Source organism: Onychostruthus taczanowskii, unplaced genomic scaffold (assembly GCF_017590055.1).
Source record: "Onychostruthus taczanowskii isolate IOZ18803 unplaced genomic scaffold, ASM1759005v1 scaffold93, whole genome shotgun sequence".
NCBI lineage: Eukaryota > Metazoa > Chordata > Aves > Passeriformes > Passeridae > Onychostruthus > Onychostruthus taczanowskii.
In genome coordinates, this window is record NW_024507324.1 from 433673 (window position 1) to 445749 (window position 12077).

Sequence of the window (12077 nt, forward strand, 5' to 3'; positions counted from 1 at the left end):
ATGCAAATCCACATGCATATGTCAAAATACATCTACCAATACCAGAACCATTTACCCAACACGGAATTGTTCACTCTTTTTTTTTTAACACACTCACAAGGTTTTATGACGGACAAGTATACACTTGGATTGTGCACACGACACACAAGATGTTTGCTCAAGGCTCTACAGAAATACCAGGTTGGAAACCTGGCAGATGTTTCCTGCCCAGTGCAAATCTCATAGCTGTAGCAGCTACTGTGTGAGCCATGTGGGACTGCTGCTGGTGAAGAGGAATTAATGCAGAACAGCTCAGAACTAGAGCTACAAAGTGGCAATAAAGCAGCTGAAGGAATAGCCAATCCATCATGAAGGATTTTATTGAAAAGCACTTGAACATCAAGTACAATGACTGCAGATCTGAAGAAAAAGTGAAAAACATTGTAGCAGACAAATTGCAGATGTTAAACTTTGCAAAATCCACCACGAACGGCCTGTTTCATGCCGATATAGATGTTTCTATAAAAACCATTGCACACACCATGACTTAGCACACAACATAAGGACAAGTAATACAACACCAAAAATTTTAAATGTTTACAAATGGCAACAAACCAGCAGGGGAAGCACTGCTCCAACTACTTTATAGCTGAGGGCATGCAAGAGACAATCATGCAAGACTCTGAATGGGAGCACACTTACTTACTTTAGGGTCTCATTACATACATATTTTCAACTTTGGACAACATCCAGACTAGCATTTAACTTAGGTGATAACTAATTCAACTTGATTCCTCATTTAAGCCTGACAAACTGCTTGAGCACTGCTCAGTCTGGTACAGTGAAGCAAACTTTTTCTTTTGTAGTATTTCCTCCTAGAAATTAAAGGTATCTTCAATAAATCAGTCAATCAATCAATCTATCTAGGGCACAAATAAATCAAGAAGTCAGCATCTCCCACAGGATAAACTTCAAACACAACTAACCTCACAAATGTTCCTGATATATTTCTACTCTCCCTTTGTAGTCATCAGTGGATAAGTTCTTTTTGATGAGTTCACCATTATAGTAATTAGATTAAAATGAAGGTGGGAGGGACAGTGGAGGCAGCAAAGAAAAGGAATTAATGTGAAGGCAGAAAAAAGCAGTGATTTTAGCACTGCTTAAGGGAATAACACACTTGAAAAATCACTGCAGGGCAGCTCCTCCTCAGCAAGAAACAGTGTGGAGATGCAAAAACAGAGCTTCCATATTAATTGAAAAAGTAAACATTCACAACACCTAGAACCCCAAGTCTGAAGTGTGAAGTACTTGTAAAACATCTACCAACGAATAAGATTTGGACTCTGAAGTCTAGAAGAGTTATTCAAGGAATCCAGGGATTGAAATTAAACAGCTCGAATGAGCACAGTCCCTCCCCTTTGAGCGGGGGCTGGGAGACAGCACAAGATTTGCTACAGTAGAAAGGTTCTTCAAGTACCAAATCTAGCAGCAATTCCAAGGAACAAGAAGTAAATGAAATACAGTGTTGAACTTCTAGATTACAGCAGGTACTGTGGAGCAAACATGGCAGCACTCATCTTGCACAACTAGAAGACAACTGCTTTCCTGGAAAGCAGCCTGGAGAGGATCAAGCTATTGCAGCTGAAGCACAGGAACCGATAGCAGCGCAGCTCATGTCACAAATTCATGCACTTCAGAGATACGACACACAGGTCCCTGTTGTCAGCAACTTCACTTCTTAAAAATGTAATGTGTTTTATAAGAACCCACAGCAGAGGACTTCTGTAGCCACTACTGTGCATACCTGAAGAGACCCTCCCCCCCTACTAATATCCCAAAAAGGAACACAAGAATGTGAGACTGGAAATGGCTGGACCACCAAGTTCAGCATGCTACAAGAAGGTATTTGGCTCTCCAGAAGGTCAGTCATGGCATGCTGTCCAGTCCACAAAGCACCTCCCTAAAACAAAAATTAATTAGGTTATAGAAAAATGAGATATTTTATCTATAAGCAGCTGATTAAACAGACCAAAAGCTGGTCTGTTTGTCCATATGTACAAAGTGAACCACTGACTTCACTCAGATTTCCATAGAACCAATATCTACACCTACGGCTGTCAGGCTCTGAAGTAACACATATTACCCTCGAGGTTTTAAAATTTGTTTCACCAACCACACATGACTTCATATATGGTACAAGGAAATTGGTTTACACTCCTCCAGGAGCTGTGGTCCTCTGCAGCAAACAAGAACCAGAGCACTTGGGTGCCTGAATGAAAAGGTGATTCTCAAAATACAGTGAGTCAAAACACTGGACATACAAAAACTGCACTGGGAAGTCTTAAAATAGGTGACATTATAGCTGCCAGTTCAGAAGGCAACATATTTGTTTTGGACTTGGCCTTAGCTATCCTCCCAAGCCCAGAACTACCCCTGTCTTTGCATTGGGCCAAACAAGTAGAATTGTCAGCCTCAGGAGATAACAGAAAATCACTAAACCAGCAAATGTCATTCTAAAAGATTCATCAAGCCCAGCTCAGCGTTTGGTTAAGCATCTGGTTAGGCGGCCAACTAAATATTTATCCTTAAGAAAGAGATGGAGTTCCAGCTTCTCCAGGCAAAAAACATTAAGCCCTGCTGTCCCAGGGCACTTGAACAGAGGGGAAGGTGCCACTTACAGCAGCCATTTATTCACAGAAGGTCTTCTGTCCAAGACTGCCTCAACCCCATCTCAGCTTTGCTGGCAAGACAAGTCAAACCAAGCCACAAACCAAGCCCAGATTTCAGTTGTGCCCTAAAAGAAAGGAGCATCTTCTGTGCCACTAAAGTAAAGGTCAGAATGGCAGCAAAAGACCACCTCTGCACAGTGGACAGCATCTGCCTGTGGTGCTCAGCTCACCAACCTCCTGCTTTGGTTTGGGGCTTGTAGGATGACAGTGATGGACATAACCATTGTGAAATTTGGCTCACAAGAATAATTTTGGTTGGAAAGAACCTTCTTGCCCTCTCCCCCACTTACAAATCTTTAAACATTTTAACATTTTAGAAAGTAAATTCAAAAGAACAAAAAGGATAAGGAAACATGAAGACTCCCAACAGATTTGCACAGATTACTCTGCTACTTCAAGCAGGTTCACTTAGTCTGGAAGTGGAATGGAAAAATGCCATTATATGGGGGAAAAATCCTTTCCTTAAACTGTGCACATACCTACAAGATTATAAAATTATATTTTTGACCTTGTCTTTCCTCTCCCTTCCTCCCCTCTTCTTGTCTTTACCTTTTACATAATGCTGGAGTAAGAGCTCATTTTATTGGAACTGGTAACTGTTCAAGTAGAAGACCTGATGCATTGTCAAGAGCTTTGCTGAAAAGGATAAAACCAGATTTTACAGTAGTTACATGGCTCCACTTTCTACTGACCTATTCCTGAACCCTGAGTCAGTCAGGCAGGGAGTTGCATTCCCCAGAGATCAAATAGAAATATGCATAATCCACCAGATACTGTTTTTCAGTCATGTGTGGTATGATCGACAGTCCCTCACAACAAGGTATAATCTCAAAGAGTTTTGCTTTTCAGCAGGAAGGGTTTGGACAGCTTTTTGTTTATTTCTAAGAAATTGGATTGAGTGAGACATGGATGCATTCGTAACTTGAAGGTAAAAGTTGTGGTACACCTGGGATTTATTTGAACATAAGTGCAAACTGAGGTATTACCTGAGACTGCATAGAGGAGACAAACAGGATTTTAGCACTGTTTTGTTAGCATGGGATTTAATGAAGGTTGGCTTATCCTCACTTGTACATCACCGTTTGCAAATCAGGATTTCTAAGAAAAGGCATATGCCAGCTGCAGTTTTTGCTACATTCAGGGTATTTCAAAACTCTCACTGTGATATGAATGCTTGCAAGGATTTTTGCCTCAGATATACTTAACAGGCTTCTCTACTCAGCTATCCAGTTGCACAAATCCTGTAGAAATTTGAGCTTTGTGAAAATATTTTTGACCCTTCTGTAGAATTTGGGTGGACAGTGAGTTCAAAAACTATGGTAAACCTAGAGAGGAAAGAGGCAGTCATCAAATTACCTCATCATCCTTACGAACAGTGGCAGGAGGACTACAGGGGCAGAAGAATTTAATTTGGGGTCTGAAAAAAAGAACAGCATCAGGCACCTCCAAGCTTGCAAGCTCCAATTATTCCTCATCCAAGTAGCAAAGGAAGATACAGGGAGACCCTCTCAGAGCTGAAAGAGGTAGGTAATTCTCTTCTAAAAAAACCAAACAAACAAACAAAAAAAAAAACAACAAAACCAAAACAAAACAAAAAACCCACCCACTCCTGTCAAAAAATGCTGCACTGTTGAAATCTGAACTTTACAAAACCAGTTCAACACTGCCAAAACCTTGTTTAGAAAAAAAAGCAGGGAGGGTGATGAAAGAAGGGGAATGCTTTCCAATAACATCAAAGCATTCTCTTCTATGTAGTTAAAATATTTTTTTATCGTGAAACACTAACTTTTTGTGCTGACATATTTCTTTTTGCATGACAGAAATAATTTTGAAAATTAAAAAAACCCAAAGCAATAGAAAACCCCCATAGAACTGAACACAGACCAAAACAGCTTCCTTTGCTACTTTACTGTCTAATTTAATTTCTCTGGAAAATTTTGGAACTTCAGGCTTTGTTCCAAAGTGGAACAAAACACATTCTGAAGTCACAAAATGCTCTATGGAAAAGAACACTAACCTGCTGACAGAGCTATTGTTTGCAAATGCAGGTGGACCTCCAGAGAGAATCAGGAGGCCCCAGATTTCTGCTGCACCAACTAGATAAGCTCACAAGGAACATGAGGAGAATCACTTCATTTATTTTAATGCTTTGTGCATGGGAAGAAAAGAGAGAAGTTTGGTTCTTCCCTAAGGACATCCTAGGGCATCACCAACAGAAGGAAAAAAAAAGGAAAAATTATTTATTGATAAATCTTCATCTCTGTAAGTAAAGTGGGGCAGGGGAGATGATTCTACTAAAATTCATATTTAAAAACAAACAAACAAACCAACCAACCACCCAAGTATGAAAAACACTATGCAATATTCCCTCTGCCCTGTTCCTGCCTGCACATTTTCCAGCCTATTCTGGACAGACACACAGAGTTCACCCATTCTTTATCATTATAAAAAAGCTAAAAAAAAAAAAAAGAATTTTTGTTTAGTTTTCAGATATTGTAGTTATTTGAAAGCTACCTTCTAGCTGCCCCCACTACCATGGGAAAACTGCATAAAACACTGCAAGATTTTTAATTCCCCAGCTGTGCTTACAGAAAGTATCAGCCAGGACAGCCAGATGATAACACAGCAACTTCCAGGCAATGGTTTTCCACTTATGATTTGCAGAAGTCTAGAAGCATGGAGGATGCACACAGGGAGCCCACAAAAGGTAAGAAAAGTCAGTCAGTTCATTTGTGCTATGCACATTGGAGAGTATTTCTATAAAGGATTCAACACTTAAACACTAAACACTTCCACACTTAAACACAGCAAAAAGTAGAAAATTAAGGATTTCAGTCTTGAATAAAGACTGGTTTCTTCACCATTTCCAGAAGCATTGGGAATGTAAAAGAAGCCTTTTATGATTTCAGATGTGAAATATTAAACAAGACCAAAAGTGAAAAAAACCCCACCATCCTCCAACTGTTACCAGTAAAACACAACTGTTGGTTGTTACTGTTGCCTTCTTCAGTTTTATAGTAGCAAGAGTATTTACATGAAGGCAGGTGTTTAAAAGCCGGCAGTCTCCTTCTTATTTGCATAATTCAGACATCAGTACGGAGAAACCAGGGCTACATTCAGAAAAAAAAGTTACTGTAACTTGTCCCTTGGCAAAAAGTAACACTCACGGCTTTCCAAGAAAAGAAACTTGATGTTACAAAGAGCTCTCAGAGCCATGATGGATGAGCAACAGCCCGAAGCCCTGAGCGCCGTTCTGCCGTCGGTTTTCCTGCAATCAGAGTATGTTTGTCCAAGCTCCGGCTGCTGATCATATCTGGCCAGCCCTGAGAACAACATGACTCGAACGCACAGACTGCCTGAGCTAAAAATGTGTCCAATTATCCAGTGACAGATGGTCTTTCCCGAGCTCCCCTTACCTCGCGCAATTCCAGCCTCTGAGCCACAGCTTCCAGGCACTCCTGCCCCGTGCTCTCCACGGACAGGGTGCACTCGATCACGTTGCTGTCCAGCAGACGGATCCTGGTCACAAAGCAGTTCTTGCTCAGGACGTTGTAGCGCCTGGTCCGCCGCAGTTTCAGCCCGAAAGGCATGGCTGAAGGCCGGCAGGGTCGCCCCTTCCCCGGGCTCTTCCCAGAGCTATCAGCACACTTGTCGACTCGCCTCGAAGGCTTCCTCAGCTGGCACTACTCTCCTCCAGAAACGGAGGTAGCTGTCCATTCCTGGGCCAAGCTCCAAGGGATTCCTGCAAAACACAAGTAAGTAGAGCGAAGTGTGAAACAAGACGTTCCTGACGTTCACTGAGAAAGAAAAAAAGTTTGAGTCACATTTAAAACCATGAAATAAACACCTCCACACACAGGACTGCCAGGCACTTACTACATATCCCAAATGAATACCTTATACAACAAATCTTCCAAAATACTGTTTTGGCGCTGAATTTAAAGCACGGATTTAATTGCAAAGCCGTTCTTTGAGAGGCTCAGTACAAACAGCAACTCTACAGGGCACTCATCCAGAGGTGCTAACTCTCCCACCATTACCCCCACCACAGGGGTCTATAACATAATCTTCGAGTTTTCATGCCCTCGGGCCAGCTTTGGGAACTAGTTTAAAAAGCTAAGGAACAGAGGCTTTGAAAAGAGGTGCGATCTTGAAAGAAGAAAGGCTGGCTGCGGGTCCGCAGGAAATGCAGGCACTCAGCACCTCCGAAAAAATCAAACCTAAAATATGCATGTGAAAAGCAAGAAGCATCCGAACCATTTCAGAGGAGCCTCCTCCGAGGCAATCCCTCCTCGCATGTTGCTGGCTCCCAGCTCCAAACCCTCCTAGGTGGAATGAGTAACGGCAGGAACGCGGCTGCCAGAGACCAGGGCAACACTGAGTGGGAGGAAGAAAACACATATTCTAGATATTGTTTCTAACTAGTTCTCCTAAAATTTATCAGGGACACATGCAACTGCTGAGCCAAAACACAAAGTAGACAGAAAAACTAGAGATACAGAAGTAATGACATTTAAGATGTATAATCCTCACCTGCAAGAATCACTTCTTTTAAAGCAAAACAAAGCAAAAAAGTCTAGTTAAGAGCAGGTTCAAGCTGAACTAAAACAAAGAATTTGCACTGACATAGTCAGCTCTAAAATGCCACTTTCCATGTGTTGAGAGGAATGAAGCAAATAGCAAATTACTTGCTACCAAGTCTTCCTGGTTTTGTTTGAATATTCTGGAGTAAAAAGTAGAGGAACACTAATGGTGGCATTTAAGAGTTCATTTCTCTTAACCAATAGTACTGTAAATGAAAAACTAGATCCCATTTCCTCATTTCTTAAGAGAAGCAAGGGAAGGTGCTGCCAGCAGAGTATGCATCATTTGAATACATCAGCTGAGTGCGACATTTCAAACAGAGAGTACATTGCCCACACATATCCCTTGGCACAGAACTGCATGAATCAGTTATTTTCAGTTTTTACTGAATTTAGTTGCTATAGAGATAATTAAAAGCTGCCCAATTGACTACGGTGGTTATCATTACACTAGAAAAATAACTATCACATTTTTACATGACGTGTATTTTCCAAAGCCAGTATAACTTGACACTTTTTAGGGAGTTAGAGCAACACAAACACAACAAATAAAAAAAAAAAGCCCCGCACAAACAGAAAACCACTGGTTAGGTGTGTGACTAGCCTGGTAGTATACCAGCATCACCAGACAAAAGCCTGGAGACCCGAGAGGGAGCACTGCTATTTGACTGAAGTGCAAACAAACCTATCAAATCAGCTGCTGCTGTGGTTTAATCTCCCATTTTTAGCTTTCATGGGTACAGACATAATGTATTATTTTCATATAATTGCATGAGAGAGTTGTTATACCTCACATTGCTCTAACATCAGAAACCATCAAAGACATATAAATACATCCTTACAATAATCTGATGAGGCAGGGACATGTTACCCAAACCTCACACAGAAGGAGTTGAAACAAACATTCACCAGCTTGTCCAACACTGCTCAGGACAATTGCTGGAGACCTCATAGTAACCTCATGGTAGCAGGAGGGGCTAACCCCTGGCCAACTACTCACCAACTACCTTGCTGACCAACCTATCTGAAACTACCGCCTGAATCTGCAAAGTGGGAAGAATGAAAGGAAATTACAGAGAGGAAAGGGTGGGGAGGATTACATCTTATCAAGGACAGCAATTTTGTTCAGTCTCTGGCTTCACAGATAAAAAGTTGGACACAAGAAGAGTTTTAGCTAGCTAATTCAATTTCAAAAAAGACTTTTGTCTTTCATTACTTTTAATTGCACACATTTCCTTGCAGAGCACAAGCCATTCCCGGTATAGTAATTGTACAGTTAGCAGTGGCCTAAGGATGAAATCAATGTTAATTATAAACCCCAAGTGTCTGGCCTTGCTGTCCAGGTATAGCTACAGCTGGATTCCAGAAGGGGTGTGTGCAAACATGCTATGCTGGAATGAACCCATCAGCTCCTGTATACCAGAAATGTCAACATGGATTGGACACTAATTGCTCTAAGTTGTACCATACACTCAGGAAAACAAGGCCAGTATTTCCCCTGCTTTTCAAAAGCAGTGAAGGAACAGGAGTTTTCTCTTAATTCTGTTGAGGGCAATCAGCTGGCCCCGTTTTCTCAAGGTGCAGATGTACAAATGGGTTAATGGATGCACCCTGTGTAATACAGAATGGTTTAATTTTTCATTTAACTTAAATATATATAAGAGTGCCCAGTGACATCTCACTCACATAAAAGGTCACACTTAAACTAGTTTCCAGTTTAATAATTAAATGGGATGGTAAGGCTGGAAATGCTTAAAAACAGCTCATATTGCTCAGCTTGTAAAAACTGTTAATTCTCAAATCAATGCAGGTGTCTGAGTTTTCTGTTTACACATATTCTGGATGTCTGACCAATTTCTCACTGGGTTTTCTGTTAAGGTTACTAAGTAAGATCTCAAAGATGAGTCACTTACAGGCACCTAAAGGTAAACTAGGTTCTTGAGTGTTTGCATCATCTTAAAAGCATCAGGAGCATTCATTTTTATTCATGGTTATTCTGTAGATGACTGAAAAAAAATTGCCATTGAGAGACAGAAATGTTTTAGTCTTCCAAATGAAGGATTATTCCATTACAGTATCTCCTTTCCCCATTTAAAGGTTGCCTGGGAGAAACAATGTCCCTAACCAAGTCATCCCAACTGTGCAGGCATTCAGGACACTCCTCAAACTCACTCTTCCACTTAAAACAAAACCAAACCAGTGAAACTAATGCAAGCCTATAAACAGTTTATCAGATAACCATGAACTTGTTCTAATGTTAACAAAGGATTTCTATTAAGAGTATTTCAGGTGTGAAAGTGAGACACAACATCTTTTAAACTGATATTTTCTATTAAGAATGTATTTTTCTGAAGAGAAATTACACTGGGGCTCCCTTGGGTACTTTTTTGTTTTTTGTGTATCAATTGCTCTTCGCAAATTAAGCTCATTCTAAGAAGTATGCTGAACTAAACAAGGTTCTTAGTTAGAGCATAAGCTTTGGATTTTAAACATTCTGCTGAGTGGAAATTCCTTATGTTTAAAGTACATATTCTGTAGGCCTACAAAACACACACAAAGCCTTAAGTCCTTCAACCATTTCTCAGAAAACAGCTACTAAAAAAAAAAAAAAAAAAAAAAGAAAAAAGTATCCTAAATGCAATTTCATCAGTATCACCAGTATGAAGACAAAAAGATACAATATCTTTGTGGATTCTTGGTAAAATTTTATATTCCCCTACTTCATCAGATGAAGAAAAAACTGAACAAGGCGGTTCCTTTGCTATCAGACATTGTAATCAGACTTTTTATGGTATTTACTTGAAAAAGCCATATGGATAAAGCCAATGGCTGTGGAATGGGGAAGAAAAAATGGGAAAACAGAATAAAGAACAAAAACAAATTTCAAATTTGATACAGAATAAAACTAAACCTTCAATCCATGATCTCATACCAAGCACAACACAAGTTCTTCTAAGAGCCTTCACTAGCAAACAGCTTAAAGAAAACCAACTGAGTCTCAGCTCAAGACACTTACCTATCTCTTTCTCTATGTGCGACTGAAGAGAAACATCTCTATTGGCCTGGAAGCCTTGCCAGCACTCTGCAAAGGCAGCAGACATAGAGGTATGGATCTCTCCAACAGTAATTCATTCCTCCACAGCACCACTGCATCTTGCAAGGGGGAAAAGGAATCCTTGATCATTCTTGCAAAAAATCCTTCTCTGTATAGAAAGGGTTTCAAGAGGTACCGTGCCCCCACTGTTCAATCATAGAATACTGCTGTTCATATACCAAAAGGTGTGGGGGGGGGGGGGGAAAGGCATAACTCATACAAGCAAGAATGTCTTGCAAGCACAATGCTGGGGACCAAAGAGACATCTCCAAGACAACACAGCTATAATGGTTTAGGAAGGAAAAGACCAATCCATTAGTGCTACCTATTAGGGACATTAGCAACTACTTTTCCTCACTAGCCAGTCCAACATGAAGAACTAGGTCAGATTCACACTGTGATATACAGCACAGAATTGCTTCTGATTTTTAAGAAAACTTTGTTCGTTTCTGCAAAGAATAGAAATTCTCCCTATGAGTTCAAATTACCTGATACAGATAAAAATTTGTGCTTTTCCAAACCAGTTATTTTCTTGTTGTTTTTTATTTTTAATGAGACATTACAGTGAAACCAGGTCAAACCACAACTATTCAAAACACAAATGAAGTAATATTTTACAGGTTTTCCAAACCTAAAAACGAGAAACACAAAAAATTCTTCCTTAGTTCTCCCAAAGTCAGCTGGGGCTGGCAAGATTTTTGTTTGTTAGTAATTTTAAAAGACAGACTGAAGGGATCAAGGGAAGCCAAGCTGCTTGGTGGTTCATGAGGAAGAGGCCATCAGGCAGAAGCTGCTTTATGAGGTGAAGGGCACTGCTCCAGACACTGGGCATTCTCTCACTTAGTTAGATTTATTTGAAGGTCAGAAGTGAAGAAAGCTTATAAATAATTAGGGCCAATATAACTCTCAGGACATTTCCAAGTACGTGACTCTCTCCTCTGTTACAGACAACAGGTACAGACTGTACTACATTCAATGGAGCATAAAAAAAGAATAAATATAATGATACAAAATGCACTTAAAGCAGAACACTTTCCTTCACTTCGTTTGCTTTTGTACATAATTCCTGAGACTCCAGGAAGAAAGCAATTATGTCAAACTGTAGCCTGTATTTACCAACAGCACCTGGCAGCCCTCCAGCATTCCTGGCACTGCAGGAGCAGCAGCACACCTAAGGGAAGTATGTAACCCTGGGCTGGGCAGAGACCGCATCATGGCATGGCAGCTGCAAGTGGTGTGCTGGCCTGCAGTTTTAGGGAAGAGTAAAAACAAGAGTGTATGGGAGACGAGGTCTGACACAATCCATCCCCATCCAGCCGGGTTGTGTCTAGAGGAGGAGATCTCTCTCCCTGTGAAACAGCTTTCTCTCATGGGAGAGTTTCATGCAGGTAGAGCACAGCAAGGAACATTTCTGTGCCTAACAAGGTGTTTGTATCCCACTCAGTTACGGGTGGAAGTCCCATAAAGCCTCTCAGGAGTCTAATTCATCTCTGCACAGATGAAATGGGGGGTTAACCCATACATAACAATAAGTCTTCTGCCACAAGGCCACTGTCTTCAACTACTTGTTTATACAGTCCCTGGTGAGACATAGGCCTCATCCTCAGGCATTTAAATCTCCTGAAATATTCTTGCAGGCAGGAATGTAAATATTTCCCTAATCCAAACAGTAATAAAATTATTAAACTC

General features: G+C 40.6%; 1 protein-coding gene across 2 annotated transcripts in view; it reads right to left on the reverse strand.

Moving 5' to 3' along the window:
* PTPN14 (protein tyrosine phosphatase non-receptor type 14) overlaps nt 1–12077 on the reverse strand; it is a 110847-nt gene that overhangs the window by 64884 nt on the left and 33886 nt on the right. Inside the window, exons 1-2 of one of the 2 annotated variants that reach the window (XM_041426680.1) lie at nt 10311–10432; nt 6128–6453 (exon numbers count right to left, since the gene is read on the reverse strand). In XM_041426680.1, the coding sequence (XP_041282614.1) occupies nt 6128–6301 (174 nt within the window). In that variant the 5' untranslated portion in view covers nt 6302–6453; nt 10311–10432. Of the gene's footprint in view, nt 1–6127; nt 6454–10310; nt 10433–12077 lie in introns of those variants that run through there. The other variant, XM_041426679.1, reaches the window with a different exon arrangement.